This window comes from Glycine max, chromosome 3 (assembly GCF_000004515.6).
Source record: "Glycine max cultivar Williams 82 chromosome 3, Glycine_max_v4.0, whole genome shotgun sequence".
Lineage (NCBI taxonomy): Eukaryota > Viridiplantae > Streptophyta > Magnoliopsida > Fabales > Fabaceae > Glycine > Glycine max.
The window spans coordinates 42,940,614-42,965,098 of NC_016090.4; the positions used below are offsets into that span (position 1 = coordinate 42,940,614).

Genomic DNA, 24,485 nt, shown 5'->3' on the forward strand with positions numbered 1-24,485 from the left:
TTATTTTTGTTCTTTATCTTATTTATTTTGTTTAAAATAACTTTTTTCTTTTAAATTTTTTTATTTTAGTCTTATATCTTATTTAAAAAATTTAAAATGATTATTTTTTTAATCAATGGGAAATAAACAACAAAAAAGAGAGGGGAAAAACTACTACCGAATAAAGGGAGTGCCTAAAGTATATGCCAACAAAAGATGTTGTAACTAAAATCAAAATGAATTTTCAAAAGATAAAGAATCATTTTGAACAAAATAAAAAGATAAATAACTAAAATAATTTTTTTAAAAAATAAGATAAAAAAAACCAAAATAATCATTTAGCCTTTTAAATTTTACTCGAGTTCTTGACATGGTTTAGAAAGCACTCCACTATTTTTTTAAAAGGAAAAAAAGCACTCCACTATTAACAAACGCAAAACTTGCAGAATAGTACTTTGAAATTATATAGTCGAGCAAAGTGAGGAACTGGAGATAAACTTTAATTATTTAACGTTGAGCACAAATAACTTTTTTTTTTCTGAGTCTTCTAATGGAACGAGTTGTGATAGATAACAGATAACAAGAGACTGAGGGACAGTGAGGGTGCTTCGTTTAAGACCATAAAAGGAATGCAAAAATATATTTAAGGAAATAGCACAATAATCATACACAAATGAAATAATTTATCTTCCGGAACAAATTATATAACTAAAAAAGAAAAAAAAGAAAAATTTAAATTTAAAAGATAATAAACAATAAAATAGAAAAAAATAAATATAAAATATAATATTATATAAATTATTGTACGTGTATCACTTATTTTATTATTATATTTTCTAAAGACAAACTATCAATCCATTTTGTAGATCTTGCAATGTGACATTTTTTCCTGCTCAACAGATGTTCAGAACAGTATTTTGTTTGTTCCTCATGTATAGACATTAATTAAGGGTTTGTTTACAAGATAACCTCATAAAACTTTCTGCACCTATCATCTGCCTGTAAAAATCAAAATAGATCAATAAGGAATGTTTGTGGGTTGACGTCTTAGGTGAACCATTGCTAGTTCAATTTGAACAAGATAAATGAGATTCGTTAAAATTTATTAAAAGACTTCAAAAATAAAAAAATTCTTTAGCCTTGTTGGTTAGATTAAATGGAACTATCCCTCTCACAAAAACAAAAAAGAACTAGTGGAATTCTATTGGAATGATTCAAGATTTTTTAAATAGATTTAACCATCTTATTCTTACCATAATAACATATTATTTATTAAGATCTTTTCAATGAAAGTTGCTTTATGTTAAGTTAAAATTACGAACAAATTACAGTGATATTCCATGAGGTTTTGATTAATTACACGTATTTTTTTTTCAGACATTTCATTAATACTCCTCTTCTAACTACGTTACACTTCTGTTAAAATTTTTAAATTGAATTACAATTATACCCTCACCAATCTTAAAAAAATAATGAAAAAAAACATCAACAACTCTCCATTCCCCAGAATCCCAGTGCACCACCACTACCCAGATCCGCCACTCCGGACCACCATCAACGTCACCCATACAAAGTTCGACGCCACCACCACCTCCATAACCCGACCCATACGACCTTCACTCAAACCACCGCGTGACCTTCAGATCTGTCTTTCCGCGGCGGCTTCCCTCGCTGACTCGGACACCACGGCCATGTCCTTGAACACGCCAGTGTTGAACTCCGACAGTGTGTCGCCGCTGGTGCTAGGCGAACCAATGGACGGAGGCGAAGGTTCGAGTTTGGGTTGGGTTGCGGTTCTATGCCTCTCTTTGTCCCAAGTGTTTGCGTGGGCATGATGCGGTACTGTTTTTTATTGAGTGGTTTGAGAGAATCGTCGCTGATGAGGGTTTGTTCCTCGGAAGTGGAGTTGCTTTTCTTATTGTTACTACCCATATGGGGTGTTGTGGTGGAAGACTACGTCGAAAGCAGAGGTTTTTTTTTTTGAGATTTTGTTTTCCTTTTCTGTCTTTTTTTTAGATATGTTTATTTTTAGTATTGTTCTCTTATGAGAGTTTTTGTTTTCCTTTTTGATTTTTGGCATTTATTTCTGTTGATTCTTGTCTAAGATTGTTTTAATTTTTATTTTGAGATTTTTTTCCCTTTTTGATTGAGATCTCTTGATTTTTTTAGCACATGATGTTTCTTGTGTTTGATTTTTGGATTCGTGCAATTCATAAACAAGCTTCAACTTTTATTCAGTTTCAGAAAAATGATGGGGAAGAGACATTTTGGAGAAAAAAAATCTTTATTAAAACATCATGGGCTAGGCACATGCACAATCCCTTAACTTAAGGATGTTTGGGACAGAGGGATACCAATGCAAGGAGAATGTAAAAGTTGGAAAATTTTGTATATGGTGAAAAAAAGAGATGAAATCTAAAAAAAAAATTAAAAATGATGCATGTGTAATTAATAAAAATCCTAAGGAGTGTCATTGGAATTTGTTCTAAAGTTTATGTTTACCATATTGGGCTAAACCAAGTTTGAGTACGGCTGCTTAAAAATATTAGTTTCAAGAAAATATCTACAACCAATTTTACATCATCAACTATATTAAAGTAATTATAAAACTATAACTAAGTTTTTTTATAAAAAAATAACTAATTTTATAATAATTATTTTTATTCATTTATAACCGATTATTGAATTACTTTTAGATATAATTTGTTATATAATTAGTTTATTCAGGTATATATTTATATTTTAAAAATAATTAATCATATCAAATTATAACTTATCATATAAAATTAATTATCATTATATTTATAATATTAAATTATATTCTAATTATTTTTTAATTATGATTATAGTTGTATAAATACCTTAGCACCCTAATTTTGAGCGGTCGGCTAAGTTGGTCTTCAAAATTGAAATTGAGATTTCCTTGTACTGCGTCAATGAAGGATAAAGTCAGAATGGAGTTAGTGGACCAAGACCATTTTTTTCTTCTTCTTTTCATTATTCCATCTCTCTTTTATTTTATTTTTATTGTAGACAGATCTATCAATCATAAATTATGGTCAAGAGTTAACAAAAAAACAAAGAATTTAATAGTGCATTAACAGTATAGCACAGTCATTTATTATTAATAAGATTTTTAAAATAATTTTATGCGAGCCAACAATTATAAATGATGACTTATTATTTAAGATTGTTAAATACATTATTTGATAAAAGATTGACATGTCATGATATTTTTTTCAAAAACAAAGTAAAAAGATATCTTAAGAGTAATATATGCATATTTAAAACAAATTCTTTAATTTGTTCATAATTTTTGGTGAATGCATATGATTGGAAACTAGTGAATGAAAAAAAAAAGAAGCTTGTAGATGACTAGTTGCAGTTTTTTTTTCTTTGAAGGAGAATAGTTGTAGTTGCTATGATATAAAATTATAACTTATTAATTTCAAAAGTAATATTTAAAAAAATTAGATTTCATTTCTTTAAATCATTAAATATTCTATTTCATTTTCATCCGTGAGACATTTGGTAAAAGAGAAATTTTAAATTTATTGAGAATATTGGATTTTTTTTTTGACAAAATAAATCTTGATTAAGAATCTTAATTTTCCCTATTTGATATCCATTTTTAAAAAGATAATTTTTAGGAGAATTTTAAAAAGATAATATTTCTAAAATATAATGTTTTTTTACTACAATAGAAATATCATGACTCCTAAATCATAATTCTTTGCATGAGAAAACTCCTTAATTTCATTTCTTTATGTTATATTTTATTCTACTTCATTTCATCTTACTTTACTTCAGTCCCAGTTGGTGTATGTGACTGTTTGCCCAGACCATCCAGAAATAAACATCTTACTTCAGTCCAGTCACAGCCAAGTTTTCAGCCAATTTTTCTCTGTAAAGTTATTTAACAATATAGTCATGACAGAGTGTGAATTTTAATTGTCTTGTTGAATGATAGAAAACTACATTTAAACTCCACTTTAATTTGACAAATTACCTGTTTTGTTTTAAAAATTCAAAATAAAACCAATCATTTGATCAAGTAAACATTTATCATTTTAAAAAAGAATGTTTATCATAGACAGAATCGAAGAGCCATAGATCAGATAATTGTAGTCTGTTTGTATAAAGTCGACACAGAAGAATTCAGAAGACGATATCATCACTTCAATGGCTCTTTCCATTCAACTGCGTTTCTTTTTGTTTTCTTTGGATTTGAAAAATTCAAAAGAATGCTGCAATTATCATGAATCTATCTAGATAGAAACTACAAACAATCAACGAGATGAATAACTTATTAGGAAAGGAGTTGAAGGCTCAGCAGGATCCATTGGTAGTTTTGTAATCACGAAGGAATAATTTATCTTTCCCTCATAAAATAGGTAGTTTTCAACATCACAGCCTTCAAAAACACAAAATAAAAAACAAAATTAACAAAAAATCAACAAAATTAACAAAAAATCAGTTAGTTACCAACTGTCGCACACACGAAGAGGAATACAAGGAGAGGGGAGGGAGCACAGAGAAAATTGTGGATGCTGAGTATAAATAGGAGTGGTCCAATTAGGGTTAGGGTTTTTGGCCAAAACGCGCAGTGCAATGACGGAACTATCCCTTCGTTCTTGTACGCATGGGCTTTATAGAAGAAGATCTGGGCCTCCCTTCTGTGTGTGGATCCGTGGGTGGGAGTGTTAAGCCCATAAACTGAATGATATAATTTGATTCATTTGTACATTTATAAATTTAATTAAAATGCACTTACAAATTAAAGATTTCTTTTGCATTATCAACTAAAAATTATCATCTTTTTAAAGTTACTATTCTTAATCTTCTACATGTATATTCTTTCGGAAGTAATTTTGTTAGGTAATGAAGTAAACTGGTACATATTTTACACACTACTGTATTTTTATTTTTATTTTTTACTTTCCACTTTCCACTTTCCACTGTGGTTACATTGGAGTGTATAATAGAACTATCAACTATGGATAATAACTCAACTAACACTGCTATTGTACCGAAAAAAAATGTCGTCTCTCCTTTTAAGTTTTTTTATTTTTAGAAAAATATAAGTAAAGCAAAATTATAATTTATAATGACCTAATACTATTAGTTTTTTAGGATTAAATTGTTGAATTTTATATAGGAGTAGAGCAAGACTTTTTTTTTAATCTATGACAGGCAAGAGAATGCACACAGGTTACGAAATAACATTCTTTTTTAACTTGATTTCACATGCATTTTTCTTTTTAAACCCTTAAAAAACAACATAAAAAAATGCTGGTTAAATCTTTAATGAACTTAATTCTAAACTGACTATATGACATTTATAAATAGATTTTCATTTTCTTTTTATCCCTTTCATGAACATATTTCAGTTTAGAGAGACAAGTTGAGTCAATTTATCAACTTGATTGAGCTTAACTATTGATTCAAAAGGTAAACACAGCATTGGAATTGGTTAAATATTCTGTTTTGTATCCAATTCTAACCATTAAAATCTTCCACACAACATGATTAGTATCTGATCTCAAACATCCCACATGGGTTCCTCAATAGCCGAATCCTCGTGTGGAAAATGGTGATGAAAATGATTCATAACTCTTGAAGTTGAACCACCAATCCCCAAGAAGTCATGAACAGTTGTCATGTCACTCCCTCCAAACCTTGATGGCTGCATTGTGTGGTTACCATCACTCACATCTCTTACATGTATCAAACTGGAACCATTACTAACCTCTTGTTCCACATTCTTCATCAACCCTTGGTTGTGATTGTGTTCACTCCCCATTGGCATTTGGCTGAACATTCCCACACCATTCATTGTAGTGTTAGTGTCAAAAACTTGTGAAATTTCTTGTCCTTTATGAAACAATTGATTGATGAATGCTCCTCCACCACTCACCCCAGCCATGTTGGAAAGATCATGCTGTGGAGAGAAGTGGTCATAGGAGTTGTTGTGCTGAAGCATAGCACCATAATATGGTGGCCTAGTAGTGAAAGAAACATGATCAGGACCAGTGGTAGTGCCACCAACAAAGCCTTTTTGCATCATTGGGGAGTTAATACTATTGCTTGCAGTGGCACCCATTTGTGCTGCTTTCTGTAACAAAGCTGTTGCGGACATTTGAGCCGAGGCTGCGATTAGTCCTCCGTTTTTGCTATCTTGCAAGTAATTGAAGCTTGATGAGGTGCTGGAACCTAGTTGGAGGCTGGAAGAAGAGGGAGACATGGTTTTTGGGCCACCAAAACGTGCACCTGCATTGGTGGAGAACATGCCCCCTCCCATGCTTGTGGGCTTGAAGGGTATTGGGACAAGTTCTTGGGCTAGTGATTTTAGAGGGTTCTTAGGGTCATAGTCCCCGAATTTGGTTGTTGTGTTGGGACTAGTTGTTAGGGGCATGGTGGACATGAGATCAGGTATTTTACTTTGCAAGTTTGGTGGCATGCCACTTGTTAATCCCTGGTTGTTCACTCGGTTGTTTTCTTCGGTTAATGCGTCACAGAAAGCTCTGTGGGTGATGAAACTATCTCTCCTGCATCATGTAGAGAAATTGGTTCACATGTAAGAGGGCATTTTAATAGTTCTAAAGTTCTGATTGCTCAGTTCTCTGATCAAGGAAGGAGATATAAATTTAGAAAAAAATTAACTTAGACACAGTGTTTTTAGTTGCTTTTGATCTTATTTTTTTAGTCAGATTTAGAATTTCAAACCTCTGATCTTTAATGTAATTTTTTAATATATAAACTATCGAGATGAAACTCTAATTTTAATCGGAGAACAATCGTTAACACTATGATACTCTATGTTGCTTTTTTAATGCAGACCTTTAATACACAGATTATCTACATGAAACTCTAATTTTGATTAGAAAATAACAGCAAAAGCATGCAAGGAACTGCATCTAAGTTTTATCCATAAATTTAAATAATAATGCCGTGTATGAAAACTTCAATTCAATGGTGCCGTATGCATTGAAAAGCTAAGAGTTGTACCTGGAAAATATGGTACCACAATCACATTTGTATTCCCTAGTGCCACAAGTTTTCTGGTGGGCCTTCCAATCAGATTGGACTGCGTATCTTTTGGAGCACTTGTCACATTTCCATTTCTTCTCACCATGTTTGCGGCTATAATGCTTTTTGATGCCAGTGAGGTCCCCTAGTGCACGAGCTGGGTTATGGTGCACGCATGATGGCTCAGGGCACACATAGACCCTTTTCTTCACCTCAGCGCTTGTTCTTTGTCTCAGTTTCCACGGAAGATTGTGACCTCTGCGGTGCAACTGAAGGTTTTGGTCCCTCTGAAATCCTTTGTTGCAGATCTCACACACGAATCTATTTGTTGCCATTAGTGTGGTTGGTGATAAGACAACAACTTCAGCATTAGGATCTGTTTCATCAAATGCATCCATTAGCTGGCAGAACTTAGGCAAATAACAATTGAACATGCTATTGCTAGCGCCCCGACTGATGATATATGAACACTCACATATATCAAACATTCTATTGACGCCTATTATTTTTTTTTTCCTACCACATCATATTACCTATCAGATGTGCACAAGTGACTAGTAAGTTGAGACTTTTAAACATATGGCAGGGTCGTAATTCTTAACTATGCAAATAGAACAAAACACATGTGGATAGAAGAGTTACCCTTTGAGTGGTACTCTATTTTCTCGGAAAATTAGTCATGACTTCCAACTATGAGATACTTCTAGGTCCAAATCCCGAATCCAAAAAAAGAAAGACTATCATACTAGTACTTTTCTTTCTACTCTCCCCTCGTCTAGAAGTTAGATGTTTATGAATAATTATTCTCCCTAGCCATCGTATAGAGTAAGAGTATGCATAGAATTGGAATCAGGGAATTTACTGTCATTTCATGATGCCTTCCTTTTAACTTGAATAGTTTCATAGCCATAAACAGAAGTAAAAGTTTAATAAATCCACACTTCTTTACAGTTAGTGTTATTTGTTATCACTAAACGCATCTTCTTTCTAGTTTCTACCAAACTATAATTCAATTTTTAAGCTAGCAAAGGACAGCCTAGAGGCTAGAATTTGACAAGTAATGCAACTATATATCATTATCATTTCAAAGCAAAATTCAACTTCTCAAACATGAAATATTGATTTTGTTACGCTGTAATTACGGATATAGAAACAAAAAAATGAAGTTGAGGTAGTTGAATATTTGCCTGGGGTTCCAGGAAGGTTTCGTTTCTTCTTGGTTTGTTGTTGATTAGTGGAGGCATTGCTATTGCAAGCACCGGATGGTCCTGAACTTGAGTCATGAAGTTGGCTTTGTTGATGTTGGTGCTGACTTTCTTGATGAACTTCTTCCCCATTGTTTCCTGAGGAGAAGCTTCCTTCATCACCTGAAATATTTGACATTAGAAGAGGAGAGACTTTAAAAGGTTAACACAAGCTTCTGTGTGTCTTCTCTGATCTTTGTATTTTTTTTGTTATTAGTGATGGACCTCACTGAAAGCTGGTGCTTGTTTTTTTGGTACACTCTAAACAAGAATCTACTCTCCCCACCTAGAGGAAGACAAAAGCTCAGGGAGTTTTTGGTTTCTGTTCAGGAATTAGAAAGCAATTGCTGCCATATACCAATATTGGAATGAAGCTGATCTTCTTTGGCCTTATATAAATATATATAATGCTCATATGAAAACAACTAGTAAGTAAATGCTCCTAACTTCTTGGGTATTATTGTAATATATCTTAAACAACAATTTTTTACTTTCTCTTGTTCATTTAATTAAAATTCTTAGCTCACGTATATTCATTTATATGTAATATTTGAATATTTGTGTCATGCATTAATGTTAGAAACACAGCTTCTAACACAATAACTTATTGATATATTAATTTTTTTTATAAGTTAAAAAATATGGTTCCATGTTATATGAAGTTGATCACATGATTTCACACCATGTGATAATATATCTTTTAGCACACTTTTTAAAATATTATTATTAACTAAAATTGATAAGAAAAAATTACAAATTGTTTTATCTTACTTTTTATTCAAATAAGTCTTAAATATAATTTTGTAATTTTTAATAAATTTTATCCAAAAATAAAAATTAAATGTGTTGTTAGCTCTTCGTCTCTCAGTTTTTAACAAATTATGGTTTTACTGTTGTACTGCTAACAAATTATTCTATACTACTGCTAGACAACACTAATTTTACAAGGTCACTTTCAGGTTACATATTCATAATGGAGTCTACCTTGTTAATGTCTGTAACCGAAACAACTATAAGTAGCTACAAGCTAGGCCGGTAAATTCCAGAATTGTCTTGAGCTATATTATACTCTCTGCCCTCATTATTATATGAAAAAAAGAGTTTAATTTATATTAATTATTAGTGTAAAATATATTTTTGCATAGATATCCAATAAGAATTTATCATGGGTAAGAAATATTTTCTTAGGTGTAATTTATTTACTGATGATATGCACAATAGTAGGTAGAGGTCCGACTTTGATTTCTTGCATTAACATAACAGGCATCTTTAAATTCTCCTTTTCCCTCTCTTAGAGAAACATAAATACTGCAGGTTCAAATCTTATCTTTGTGTTCTATCTTGATTTTATTTTTTTTTCGTTTTTCATCCCCAAAGTTGTTAATTAAATTTGGTCACTGGCATTGAACATCACGATATGTGGCTCCATATTATGTGTATTTGTGTTCAACTTTCAAGCCTTCATGTTAGTGTTTTTAAAACTTGAATCTACTTCCACAGAACAAGAAAATTAGTATATCATCGTGAGATGAAATCCCTGCGTCTTATTTGAACCATATGATCGAAGGTATCTTCATATAAAAATGGTAAAGTAGCTACCAATGACACAAAAGAGGGTTGCTGCCGAGTTAACCTAGACTTAAGCTTAAGAGCAATTAACGACATTAACTAGGAGTATCCCAAGGCCTCTTATATATTCCATTGTTTACATATGACATGTACATGAAAATAAATCAAAAAGGCAAAATTTGTTTTACTGATCTTTTCAAGATTTTAGTTAAATTAAAATTTCAGTAGAAGATTGTTTCTTTCTAAATCTAAACCGGAACAAATGTTGTACCATGTGATGCGGTTGATGAGAAGATTAAGATATTGCGTGGAAAGGTTTCTCAAGTCATATATCCACAGGTAATAATTCAACAGTCATAATCGCCATAGAAAAATTCAACATTATCCTTTGTTTATATATGTTGAATTTTACAACTCCTCCCTCACGCTTAATGTAAAGGAAGAAGAAAACAAAGGGACAAAAACTAGAATATCAAACATGAACTAAGCTTCAAATTTTCAGTCAATTATATTTTTAGTCCTTCCCATTGCAAATGCTCTTCTCCTAATATAAAACGACGAAAAAGGCACCGTAGAAATTATCGATGTAGAGATCGATATAATTCACGAAGCTTGCATATACTTACAACAAAGTAAGGACAAAAGCATGGCAACATTTATATAAGGTATATCCCACCGATTTCTTTATTAAATTATGGAAAGCCCAATTTACTTCTTACAGAATTTTGGTTTCTAATTCTTCATAATTATTAATTTATCTGGTTGCTAACTGTCATAGACAAAGGAGCTATATAGATAAAACCAACACGGGAGACAACTGTGAATTAATATTCTTTCCTATGGGTATGTCTCATAGTTCCCTGACAGTTTGTTTATGTTTTATCCAAGGATAGATAACGAATAAAACTATTATTGTTGATTTGGGCATGTATTCATGATTAGGTGAATAATTTTATAAAAAAAATATTTTTAAGTATTTAGTCGTTCATCAAGCTGCGTGGAGTTCAGAGTAAAGAAATTGATGTCAATGATTATTCTATTTTACTATCTTAACATAAATATTTTACAATTGGTTTTAGTTATAAACAGGTGAATATCGATCTTGTGCCACGATTACGCAGTTCTTGTATCGAAGATTTCTAGGCTAGAATAACATGACACAATAACGAATAATTCTCTCACAAAAAAATTAAAAAAATTAACGAATAGTTCTTGTGTGTGATATTAATGAACATAATCAATTAAAAACTCAAGATATACTATAATAATAATAGTCTGTAACTAAAATAATAATAATCTGTATTGAAGCTATTTTAATGTTATTTTAATTTTTTGATTTGTTATACCTACAAAAAGTGTGCTCAATACAGAACATATATGTGGGGTAGTGAAAATATATTGTGATGAAAATAATCTTGAAATCACTATATAAAAAAAATACTAACATATACTTTTTAATTAATTATAAATTATAAATTTTGATCAATTTTACATTTTATTTAATAAATATATCTTATATGTTTTAATTATTTTCAATAAATTGTAATTAATAATATCGTGGGTGTTATAAGTATGCTAGAGAGTATACTAGCATTTCTGCATTATTAAATGAGTTGTGAGCTAAAATATAAATTAGTGGTATAATTAAAGTCTATTTAACAATATAATTTTTTTATTAAGAACAATAACACATTTTTATGGTATATAAATAATGAAGTATAAGAGCATCTTAATTCTCAACTTTTGTTTGACTGATTTGTACCACTAAAAAAAAAATTACTCATAAGATTTAACGTGCTTAAGTTAAATATTTATTCTGATAACTTTGGTATTAAGATAATTTTTTTGTGTAATCTTCTTAATCAATGTAACATTATAGAATTCATAAATTTAAGATAAATAACTTATTTAAGTAATCATACATTATAGATATTTTAAGGTAACTTCACTAATAAATTTGAATTTATTTGATAATTCAAGATGAAACAAGAATTATTTTTCAGGTTTGTTAATGTGTATGAAAAAACATATATTAGAGAATATCATCACCTTAATTAATATTTGGATGGATTAATTATTGGCTAGAGATATGTTCATAAATAAATGTGCATAGGTGTGACACTCATACTTAAAGATTAAAAAAAAATCCCTTAAGGGAGTCAAGACTTTTCTCATACTTTTAATTCACACGGTTGAATTTGAGCTGAATTAGAAAACTTACTTACAGTGTAGTTTTTACTTTTATTTTTCATGCATGTTACAAAAGAATCGAACACTTGTATCAAAGTTAGTACTTGTGTCGTGCTTTGAGGAGATCGATCATCTTCTTATGTAGTGAGATTCAGTTTCTCTTTGGTCATTAAACACCTTTAGTAGGATAGAGAAAAACTCAAGGGTGTGTTTGATTTGAGCTGAATTATGAGACTTACTTAGGAGATTTGCTTAAAGTGTAGTTTTTACTTTTATTTTTCATGCATGTTATAAAAGAACCAAACTCTTTTATCACTTGTATCAATGTTAATACTTGTGTATTGCTTTGAGGAGATCATCTTCTCCAATCATTAAACACCTTTAGTAGGAGAGAGAAAGACTTAATGGTGGGACCCAGACAAGCCTTTGAGTAATTTTATTTCCTAGTGGAGGCGTCCAGTTAATGGAGAGCATTTATTTCGATGAAGGCAGAAAAAATATGATAAACATGTAAAGATTGGGGTCTACAACTTTGTTGTATCTTTCTCTATTCAACGGAAAAATTCGAATGATTGGAGAGGCCCCAAACCCACTTTATATATAGTACCTGACTGCCCTAATTGAGATTTAGTTATTTACCTCAAATTAGGACTATGAATAGAAACCAAGCTTCTGGATTTAAGCCACGTACAAAAATCATTGTGCATCTCTATTTGTTTGAGTCGCGGATCCTTTCGTGTCGGGTTTTTGACCTCCATGAGTCAACTTCCAACATTTGGGTTTAGATCTGGATTTTAAGTCCAAAGTCCAAACCATATAGATTAGTTAGTATTTTTGCTCTTGCAGTTTAGTTAAATATAGTGTGTAAATTTTATGATTATAATTATGTATTAAAAAATTAAAAAAATTATTTATATCATATAATTAAAGTAAATATATATTAAATGACCTCAATAAAATTTAACAACTTTTTTATAAAAGAACATTAAATATATCAAAAATAAAGGAAAATATAATTTGTTATCCTTATGTTAGGAGAAAAGATAATAACAAATCATTATCCCAAAAAAATTGGGATGATTTATTCCGATAAAACTAGAGATGAACATGATAATTTAAATCAAGTACGAAATAAAATAATTTAAATTAGGAGAGAAATAAAATAAATAAATCAATATGCAAATTAAAAGATATAAAAAACAATTTAGTCCCAATAAATTAAAGAAAAACTCCATGAAAATAGAAATTAGTGGAAAATTTAGTTTAAATCAGGAAAGAGATAAGGAATTAGGAAATAGATATTCTTTTGGGTGAATAGAAATGAAAAAAAAAATTAATTCAACAAATAAGAGAGGAAGAAGAGAAATTTTTTAGAACAAATAATATTTACATAGGGAAATAGTGTAATTCATTTTGTTTGAGAGAGAACTTAAACGAAATCGGATGTAAGAGAGAGTGAAGCTTCAACAAATTAAATAGTTATTCTAATTTATATAAAGAAAATATAAAAAAAATATAACCACCCAAATCTAAATATATAAATATTATAATTAAAATATCGTTTCAACAAAAAAAATGAAATGATTTTTTTTCCAAATTTTCTATATTTTCATTTTCTACATATTAAAAGGTTTTTATAAGTCTACTAATCAGCTTCAATAATTACTATGTAGTTTCTTAAACTGGAATTCTCACTTACTTTCTTATACAGTTTAAATTTCAAAGAACACTCATAAGATATATATAATTACAATTTGCATGAAAAATAGAATTTAATTATCATGCCTCGACAGTGTAATTATTATAAAAAGCTTTTATAGATACCCGAAGGTCTTTATACAGTGAGTGCATTTAAATGAAATTTATCAGAAACGATAATCTACTATAGAATGATACTATAAAAGGGCTTCATGCATTGAGTGCATTAAAATTAAATCCTTTAAAAGACAAATTAGATACCAAAGTCTTGCATAAAGATTTGAGACAAGGAGGTGCTTATGTCAACATTATTATCATCTTTCAGGAGTCCGGCGTGCACAATGTTTGGACTTAACGAGTTTAACTTAAAAACATAGATTCAACAGACCATGCGAAATCTTAGCCTTTGACCATGTAGATGAGATTATGGGTGTTACTTGGTGCATCCAACATTTTTGTTGGGACATCTAACACCTAGGATGAAATGACAAAAATATCATTCACCATAATAATATAAATACATCAATAGTTATTGTCTGTACAACACTTCTTCATTCTTTTTCCTCTTCTTACGACGCTTCTTCTTCCTTTTTCTCTTCCTCTTCCTCTTCCTATGACACAACTTCTTCATGTCACTGTTCCTATTCTTGGTTGGCGTTCGTGGTTCTTCCTCTGTCGCTTATCCTTCATCTTCCTTTGTGGTTCTTGTTTGTGGTTTGTGTTGGTCTTCGTAGCAGTTCTTCTTCTCCTTGGTTGGATAATCTTCTTCGAGGTAAGTGGTCCCTTCTCCTTCGTAGTAGTTTTTTCCTCTGTGTTGAATGATTATTTGCTATTATGATGTTGTTGCATGATTGTATTGTTTCGTTATTGGTTTTTGGTGTTTGTTATTGTTGGTCTTGTTTTTTTTTTAAGCTTTGCCGGAAAAAATCCACAAGGATTGATGATCTGTATAGGTTTTATTTACTTTTTAAAATTATTTTGAAGTTTTTTTCCTTTTATTTTTGGTAAAAAAAACAAATTAGATATTATTAAAAATAATTATTGTTTTTATTGTTGGTAAACTTTTGTTAATGTTTTTTAAAAAGTTTATTTTGCATTGTGGTCATACAGATGATCCGAATGGTATTTTTAAAAAAAAAAATATTTTTGTTGCAATTTTTAAAAAAAATCCATGTAAGTTATTTTTAAAATTTGTATTGCCATACATGATCTGTATGAGATTTTTTTTTAAAAAAAATATTAATAAAAAATAATAATCTCGAAATTAAGTTTAAAATTATTTTTTTGTTGCAATTTTTTTTTAAATTCTTGTGACTTATTTTTAAATTTTTTTAAATGTTGTTATGTATGGTAAAAAAAATTGTTATATTTTATTAAAATTTAATTAGTGTTTTGGCCATACGGATGATCCATATGATTTTTTTATTTATTTTTTAAATAGTGTTATGTTTGTTAAAAAAAAGTTGTAGTTATTCTTTTAATTTTTTATTATTTTCAGTGATTTTGTTAAAAAAAATTAGTGTAGTTATTTTTTAGTGTATCTGTATGATTCTTTTGTAATTTTTTTAAATTGAAAATAATATAGTATAGACACCTTACGAACCTTTTGGATTGCTTACCAAAATTTCAAATATATTTCAGAATGTCAAGATGTGTTCCACCACCATCACGGTTAAGCACCTTCAACGAGGAATTGGATATGATTCTTGCGACTCTGCCTAGTAAGAATGTTTACCTTTCATATTGATTATGTTTATTTACACATGTGACATGTCTATAGTTAGCTTGAATGTTAATTATGTTTGAATGTCAATTTTGTTATATCACGCTTGAATGTTAATTATGTTAGAATTAACAAATGAAGAGCACAGACAATGCTGCGAAATGGCCAGAATCATGTTAAAGGTCGTGGTTCCACCAAATACTATTTTAAACACAGTTAACGCCAAGGACCGGGTCATCTTCATTTTGATTTAATTAACATATCATTATTTTGTTATTTTGTGTAATTAACCAACCTTATTTTGTTATATCAAATGTAGATTTACGGTGAAGTTAGTATGTCATTTGTTGTGAGGTGCAAAGACGTACTTGATCGCTTATGGCATTTCATTGACAATGATGGAAATTTCCATACCATTGTCTACAACCAAGATTTGGACAAATCAGTCATTGTGGCATGCTGAACAACACTAAGAGATTTTTATCACCTGACCGGAGATCATCAAGTGTCGTTAACTTATTATGGTAAGAGTTTATTATTTCTCACCATATTCAAGAGTAGTAGCCTACCAAAATCACTCCCAAGATAACACTCATTATACCATCAAGTGCCAAATTCTGTCACTTTCAAAGTGTCATTTCCAATTTAGTTGTCAGCAATTGTTTATCTTTCAAGTTTTAAATTTCATAAATTATTGACATGACATTATTCTTAATATCAGGACGTTCCAAGTACCATGTATTATTTTCTTAAAGGCAAAGGCTGGACTCATTTGCATTTGGAGGACATTGCAGAATATCGGCTCATTTTCAATCACTAGAGAAAGACACTTAAAATTGGAGCTGGATGATAATATTTTTGTGAAACCCTATCCTTGAAAGCCGACATGAAAATTATCTTTGAATTCATTGATTCGACCGTTAATCATGTGTTATTTTGGCCATGTTTATGAACATTATTTTAACTTGGAACATTGAACATTTTAATTATTAGGAACATTATTATGACTTATGAACATTATCCCTTTGTTAGTTATATAATAGTTGTTTTATCATGTGTTGATCAAAAAAATTTTGCAATCATGTTCTTATATATAATAGTTGTTTTACCATGTCTAATGTTATTCCTTTGTTAGTTACCAGTTAGTTACAAACAATATCTTTTAGTAATTAATTTGGTCATGCTTTTGAATTAAATTATTTTTAATTAATCACTAAATTAAAATTTAAGCAATCTAATTTTAAAAAAGTTTATATATATTATAATTTTTTTAACAATCTAATTACTAAATACATTTGTTTATACCACTACAAAATAATATCACAAAATCAATATTTTTGTTTATACCACAATATCAAAAAATTAATATTTTTATCATTGCTAAATTTTTGTTATTCACGAATTTTTCTTATTACAAAAAAAATATTTTTAAAATATTCACAATTTTAAAAAAAAATTACGTATCTACGAATCAGCAATCCATATGATCCATATGGATTGTCAATCCCATACGGATCGTTGATCCTTATGTACATACCATTTTATTTTTTTGCTTACCTCTCATTTTTCGACGACGAAAATCGACTAAAATTCACCGTATACTCCTCACAAACGCACGTACACCATCGGAGACCAAATACGCTTTCAAACTGCCCTTAACAGAAGCAACTTACACTAACTGACGGAAATTTTGCGAAAAAAAATGGCACTGCAGAAATAAAAAACTCAACCTGCTATTTATAACCAAAAATACCATAAGGGTATTTTCGGCATTTTGAAAAATTGCTTGGTGCCCCAAGCAATTCCCACATCAGATTCCTAGTCAATAATGTCCAGCTAGCAGCCAGTTTGGGCTTAAAATTATTATTTTTAAACTAAACAAAGTAGATTTAAAACACAATGTGGACACTAACAGATTATGAGAAACCTGTGAAAAGGCATGTTGCTTGGTATTAAAGTTTCACATTGTACCAACCAGTTTGTAGTTAGGGGCTTCCATAGTTTGCATCAGGTCAAACATGTTGCTACTACAGTAAAAAAACGTGCTTAGGGAGATGGAGTAATGCAATTGTGTACTAGTCGAGGCATGATTATATTCCGATCAGTCTGATATAAAGCAGAAATCAAATTACCACTTAATTTTCTGTTAAAGAGAGCGACTTTGATCTCAGAGCTTTGGCATCAATGGTCCATCTTTAAATCATTAATCATATTTTAAACTATGATTTTATTCTATCAGTCACATGTTTGGAAGAAGAAAAATGAGTAAGTGAATATGGACTGATGACTTTGATCTTCTTCATGTATATTTATGATACAGTTGAAACAATAAAATTATAAGCAGTTTAGGCTCAACACCAGAAATTTTTATGAACTTGATACCCCTCGAGAAGAAGCTACCCCAACCTTTTTCACAAATTATAGTGAACCTTCATTCAGATTGATGCTACAACTATATGCCTGGATAACATTCTCTTCCTCTGCTCTTGTATCAGCCATAGAATCCTCAATGCCATTATCACTAGTGGCACTAATAATTGTCCCACTACTTACACGTACACATTTGGACTTTGTGTTATTGTCTGAACATTCTGTGTTTTTTCTTTTCCTCTTTGAATTGATAAACCTGTACTCAAGAGCTTCCAATGCTTTTGTGGTCAATGGCCGGTTCCTTGTGCTCTGGCGACGGTTGACAAGGCTAGACTGCTGCTCCTTATTACCATCAGGAAACTCCTGTGCGGCATTGAACTGGGTTATCTCAGATGGAGAAGATGATGTATTTGCACATTGATTGTCATTTTGCATTCTGACCATAGAGGATGGAATTTCCATTTCAAGTCCTAACTCAGGTGAAACTTGAGGAAAATTCAAGTCAATCAACATCCTGGTTTCAGAATTTTCTGCAGAAACTTCTCCGACCAGGTGGTTCTCAGTGACACTGATTTCATTGCTCATGTTTGGACTGCCTTTAGCCAGATAACTTGGGAAAGGCAAATTTTCTAAACCCATAGACAAAACCATGCCATCAGATTCTTCATGCAGATTTGATGGTGAGATTGGCTCATTTAAATCGAACTTTCTATCCACAGAAGTACTTTCAGTGCAGTGGTTAAATTCTCCATGGTTACAAGCTCTTAACTTCTGCATTGATGTCATCTTTTGAATAAAGGGATGCTCATTGATCTCCCTTGAATGCTCTTCATTATGCAGATCAGAATGACATCTATGATATTTTACTTCATTGGTGGTGTTGAGGGCTTCAGGAACATGAGTACAATCTGAAGAGTCTATGCTCAACCCCTTATCAGAGAATTCTTCAATAGGGTTTGAGGAATGACCTTGTTCAACCTGGTCTTGAATAGGATATGAAGAATTAGCTTGTTCAAGTTTATCTTTGTTAGGGCTTGAAGCATTATCTTGTTCAACCCGATCTTCAATAGGGCTTGAAGCATTATCTTGTTCAACCCGATCTTCAATAGGGCTTGAAGCATTATCTTGTTCAGCCTGATCTTCTGATTCTTCAGATGTATCTTGCTCAGATTCACTAGAGCAGCTTGGGATGGTAGATACACTTATAGTTTGAAAAGGTAAGCTTCTCATCTGTGTCACTTTGCGCTGATTCATATCATGAACCATACTGGTATCTACAATAGTAAATTTTGTGAGATCTTGATAGCTCTTTGAACTTTGAGATTGAAGGTAATGAACTTGTTCCCTATTTGGCACACCCTCTAGGTCTCCTTTGTCTTCTGTTTTTTCCCTATCTACACTGCCCTCAGTTGCTTGACTTTCAGTCTCAAGAAGCCCAGGGTCAGATGCTACTTTATTCAAAACATCACTTATAGAATCAAAGTAGTGGTCACCTTTTATCAGTTTCCTTCTTGAAAATTTCTTAACACCAGGTACAAGAAAAACCAAAGATTGTTTTGATCCAGAAACAACTTGATCTATAGGCTGTTCAGAATGCCAGCCTTTTGCTAACAGACGAGGCCAAACAGCTTCCCAAAAGAGATCACTGGATCGAGCTTTACTCAACCTAAAATCTCCTGTGAGAAACTTGATTACATCTGCAGGTGTAAGAGAGGAGCAAGCTTTGCCAATTGGAATTTCAGGGCGAACAGAGAATGTGTGATTGGTCTTTGTTGGCTCAACAGCAGTGCCGGTGAGATCTTGCTTCCCTTTTCCAATACCTACTGCAGCTATAAGCAAGTCAATGCCAACTGCATCCTTTAAAGCAAATACATATTCTTCAAAAGGCATCTTTCCCTCCACAAATTTCCTTGAAATCTGCATTAATATTTACATGAATTCAGGAGACATTTTTTTTTCGGGTTGGAAAATACATGGGTTATAGAAATGCAGCCAGTTTAACAGCATACTATACAAAAGCAATGTGAACTATGGATACAGCTAGAAGGAAGTGTCTATAATTATTTGAGAAAATTAAAAAAATATATGAATATTTAAGACTCTAAAATGTAGGCAATGTCGATTATGCAATTACTAGGACCAAATAAATTATCAAGGCATGTAACTTAAGAGAATGTATTGGAAGAAACTCATTGTAACTTATAATTCACTCTAGTGAATATTCTCTCCTGATTGAGAAGCTAATAGACTTATCCACGAATGGAAAAGGCCTGAATTATGGAGCAATTATCCACACCACCTTACCTAATTTAGCATCATGATACCCATTGTCTGGTGTCATGTTTTTTCCTAATTTCATGTTCCATAGATTACTTTATGTCTATTCATGTACAGCTCTCATGACCAATGTAACAGTCAATAATTTCTGAAATTTCTATTGTATAGCATTGCTGATTTGGCAATAAGTATCATGATAATCAACATATAAGCAGAAATACTTCATGAATGGATGATACTTATTTTAAATCAATTTCATTAGTTTCAAGTTCACTTACTAGCATTCTAAGGCAACTTTATACCAAATTATTTCACAAGATAGCCAAAATGTCCAAAACAATTTTCCAAGGATATATCACAAATAGAAGTTTGTGAACCTTTTCATTTTTTTCCTTAGAATGACAAAAAACTCTCAAGCTTGCTGATGGTAGGTATTTAATCTCCAACATAAACCATTATCTAACTAATACACCTTTTAAACAGATATATACAAGTCAGCAACACTGACAAAAGAATTTATTTTAATCACTGGTTATTATTGTTATAATGTGAACACTGCTTTCAATGTCAATGTCAATGCCAATAAGAACACCAGGATCATATTTACGTAGTAATTCCCTTTCATCCAGATTATGTGTGACAGTGATTGGCATACAATGAAATATGTCAGAGAGATACCTCAACCAATGTAGTTTGACACTCCCCTGGCACACGGGAAAATAATCTTGACAGCAATTCTTGCTGCCTCCATCCTGTGAATATTTTTTGGCCATATATACACCGCTTAGTTCTCAACTTTCGGCACTCTGACCATCGGCAATATTCTTTAGACTTGAAAAACTTTCCATAATACAAAAACAATATGTCTCCCATAGTTCTACCCCCAACAAATCTCTTCAAAAATTTAAGGTTCTTCCCAAATACATAGAGGCCAAGAAGAAAACTGTTGTATTCAATATCTGTCCAAGATTGATCATCCAACAATCCAGGGAGAAGATACTTCCCTCTTGGCTGATTCTTCTCATTACTTTTAGAAGATGATTCAAAATTTGAGAACCCTCCTACATGTGAAACAGTCTGAAGTGTCACTTCAACCGCCGGACATTCATTCTCAGAAATAATTGGCCCTGCTTCACTTGTGAAAGATTCTGAAGTCCCACAACCACAACTACCTTCAAATTTGCAGTGTGCCCACTTAAGAGGAATGGGCAATCCTAGTGACATAGACTCTTTCTCGATGACAGTGATTTCTGAATCTCTTGCCTTGTTTACAAGCTGAGAAAGATAAGGTGCCGTAACTAATGAAGGAATTTCAGCCTGGTACTCCTCTCCAACACGAGGCAGCACTTCTGGATCTCCAAATATATCTTCAAATTCTTCGGCAGATTTCATTTCATTGTCTTCTTTTTTGTCATCAATGCAACGAGAATCCATCTGCAAATATTGGATTGTAAGTTGAATAAAGAATAACATAATATGATTTCTCTCTATTGCAAAGACTATAAATTCTTGCCCCTCATTGCAATTGCTCCTCGTGGTGATCAATGAAGGAGAACAATCTCATCAATAAAGCATTAAGCCAAAGAAGTTAAATCATTCACACATTAACTGAGGCAATACCATATGTTAAAATTTCGTACCTTTAAACACAAAATTATAAATCCCATTAGAAGAAAACAAGAATTGAAACAATTTTTTAATGATATCAGAATTTTCATACATTACTGCAGAATATATAATTCAGACAAATTTTGTATAATTAACTTAACTATTGCGTTGCTCGAATGAAACAACAATCGGGAAACGAAAAAAAAAAAAAAGAGTGATACGAAAATCAGTTCACAGAAAACCACTCAAATACTTGAAAATCTAATCATGCATATATCCACATCCAATTCGAATCCCAGATCAACGCTCCACGTTATAAAACCTGATTGATTACTGATTAAACACTAGAGAAATAAAGTGTTAAGATTTTACAAAAATCGAATAAAACCAAATACGAAGTAAGTAACTTTGCCGTTTTCATTTTTCTTCTTTTATGGGAAAAAGAAAAAAAACTACCTTGATAATTATATGAAGCAAACAATCAGCAAGCAAGTATAAATGTTTGAAGCAATCACAATGGGGTTGTCACGATAATTCAACGGTAGAGCCATGAAATATTAAAAGAGAAATAAATAACCGCATAGAATATATATAAGAAAAATCAGAAACATGCAAAGTAATAATGATTAGAAACAAGCTCGGTAACGTAACCTTGGGGGGAATAGGTTCGAAGGCACGTGCGAAAATCGACCTGGGGAAATGGGTCTTGGAATAATCCTCGATTTTCAACGTGTTTGTTGTTGTTGTTTCCTTGGTGCGCTGGTAATAAGAACTGAAAAATAATAATAATAATAATAATAGTAAGAGAGTAAAAGAAACATTAGGAAGAGAAGAGAATTATAAGCAGTAGCAAAGAGAGAAGAGAGAAGAGAGAATCGTAGAATCATATCATATCATCAACACTCACATAGCTCTCCTTTCATGACAGCAAACTTGAGTCCCGTAACTAGAGAGAGAGAGAGAGAGAGAGAGAGAGAGAGAGAGAGGACCAAGAAAACGAGTAATCGAAAAAATAAAGAATGGAAATTGTCCGAGGTTAAAACATGAAACGAAACCGAGAAAAGTTTTTTAATTTATAGTCGTTATTCCCACTAGTATCAGATCCTATCCTGTTTATCTCAAAAAACAAAAACAAAAAAAAAAATCAGATCCTATCCTGCCATAATATTAATATATGATTCAAGAGTTATTATTATTATTACTATTTTGAACAATAATAATTAATTATTATTTTATCTTAACGAGTGCTTTTGAAATTTTTGAGTCCCGTTTATATAAAATAAAACGATTAATTTTAAATACACTTTTACATTTAATTATAGATTGATATGTATTGAGTAAAAAAAATATATAGATAGATGTGTATAGTAAAATTAATTTAATTTAAGGTAGTAATGTTTTCTATACTACATCTAATCATAGATGATTAACATATATGATTTTATTCCAAAAAAACATATACAATAAAACTATTAGTTATTGATTTTATAATAATTATTCTAATTATCATATTATAGGTATTTTTTTAATTGGTTGACCATTGACAATAAAAAAAATATGTATTATAAATACGTTATAGTTAAACTCTTAATAACAACTTCACCTCTAGACACTGTATTTTTTTATATAAAATATGTGCATTATTCACAAAAATAATCCTGTTAAAATTCATGTTATAGGTGACAAAACAATTACATTTAATTGATTTATGTGTTTGATGGTATATATACAGTTACTTATCCTAATTTGTTATATATGATTAATTTATTAACTTTTATAATAATTAGTTTAAAATTATTATGATTTATAATTTGCGGACTTGTAAAAAAATATTACTATATTAATAGTAGAAAAAAATTAAACTATTGTATTATTTAGTTAAACTAGTTTTATTCCATTTTTATTATACACCTACAATTTTCTTCCATGTGGAGTCATGTACTCTTTACATTTATACTATACATCATTATAGTTAATAATAAAAAAAAAAACTATACATCATCAAGTAAAAAAAATAAGAAAAAATAGTCAATATTCCTCAGTTATTCACTCCTAAAGAAAACATTCCTTAGTTAGTTGGGAATTTGTTATTTGTGTATCTAAGCACTCAATCTTTTTTTTTTTTTTTGAGAGGAAGCAATCAATCTTATTCATTGGATTTGCATGAAAAAATTGTATCACAATACAACAACGTTCGTTAGATGTATTTTTTAGTTCACAAAAGATAATACTTGAAATTTTTTCTCAATCATGAGCATTTAAGTAGTGATTTGTTTTGTATCTTAAAAAATTTAAAAAAATATATTAAAATAGAAAATACAATTATAATGGATTTTTTTTTTATAAAAAAAATCAGGTCCTTGTAATAATTTAAATTTATTTAATTTCTTTCGAGGCATCACGACAGCAGATTGATTAATAAAAATCTTAAGTCAATTTGTTTAGGATAGAAATTACAAATACCAAAAAGAATATCTTATAGTTTTTATAGTTTATACTAATTTTTAAGGTTTTATATTCGCCAAAACAAATTTAAGGTTTTATCATTAAATCTGATATTCAGATCCTGTGTATACGTCTTTCGATACCATGGCTATGGGCTATTGGGTTCGACTCAGCAGTTGGTGCACATCTGAGATGACAAATGACAAATATTATATATATATATATATTAAAAATATTATTAAATAAAAATAATTATTAAAATAATATGCACTATACATATGAATTTTGTCAATGAATTATCATTCTTAATTAAATACATTAATATGCACTATTTTTAAATTAACTAAATTAAA

General features: G+C 30.7%; 2 protein-coding genes and 1 non-coding gene across 3 annotated transcripts; all 3 read right to left on the reverse strand.

The window, feature by feature from the left end:
• Window positions 1–4,301: 4,301 nt before the first annotated feature.
• Window positions 4,302–4,399, reverse strand: LOC113001302 (small nucleolar RNA R41). Its single transcript, XR_003266621.1, has one exon. It is a non-coding gene; the product is annotated as a small nucleolar RNA R41 (small nucleolar RNA).
• Window positions 4,400–5,448: 1,049 nt separating this feature from the next.
• LOC100779705 (zinc finger protein GAI-ASSOCIATED FACTOR 1) lies at window positions 5,449–8,403 on the reverse strand. The gene is made up of 3 exons (XM_006577075.3): window positions 8,163–8,403; window positions 6,988–7,384; window positions 5,449–6,527 (listed from the first exon to the last, which is right to left on the reverse strand). Exons 1-3 carry the CDS (start codon window positions 8,389–8,391, stop codon window positions 5,522–5,524), a joined length of 1,632 nt encoding a protein of 543 aa, XP_006577138.1. The 5' UTR covers window positions 8,392–8,403; the 3' UTR covers window positions 5,449–5,521.
• Window positions 8,404–17,720: 9,317 nt separating this feature from the next.
• Window positions 17,721–22,722, reverse strand: LOC102661068 (uncharacterized). The gene is made up of 4 exons (XM_006577076.3): window positions 22,595–22,722; window positions 22,339–22,459; window positions 20,758–21,513; window positions 17,721–19,719 (listed from the first exon to the last, which is right to left on the reverse strand). Exons 3-4 carry the CDS (start codon window positions 21,511–21,513, stop codon window positions 17,851–17,853), a joined length of 2,625 nt encoding a protein of 874 aa, XP_006577139.1. The 5' UTR covers window positions 22,339–22,459; window positions 22,595–22,722; the 3' UTR covers window positions 17,721–17,850.
• Between the last annotated feature and the right edge of the window lie 1,763 nt (window positions 22,723–24,485).

Excerpts from the sequence above, each read along its gene's own strand:
- LOC100779705 (XM_006577075.3), bottom strand. The coding sequence starts at position 8,391 with ATGTCAAATATTTCAGGTGATGAAGGAAGCTTCTCCTCAGGAAACAAT. Across the intron at positions 7,385-8,162 it reads TACCTCAACTTCATTTTTTT|ATCCTAATGCTGAAGTTGTT; the intron begins GTTTCTATATCC and ends TTGATGAAACAG. Across the intron at positions 6,528-6,987 it reads TGTGGTACCATATTTTCCAG|GAGAGATAGTTTCATCACCC; the intron begins GTACAACTCTTA and ends TACATGATGCAG.
- LOC102661068 (XM_006577076.3), bottom strand. The coding sequence starts at position 21,513 with ATGGATTCTCGTTGCATTGATGACAAAAAAGAAGACAATGAAATGAAA. Across the intron at positions 19,720-20,757 it reads GTCAAACTACATTGGTTGAG|ATTTCAAGGAAATTTGTGGA; the intron begins GTATCTCTCTGA and ends ATATTAATGCAG.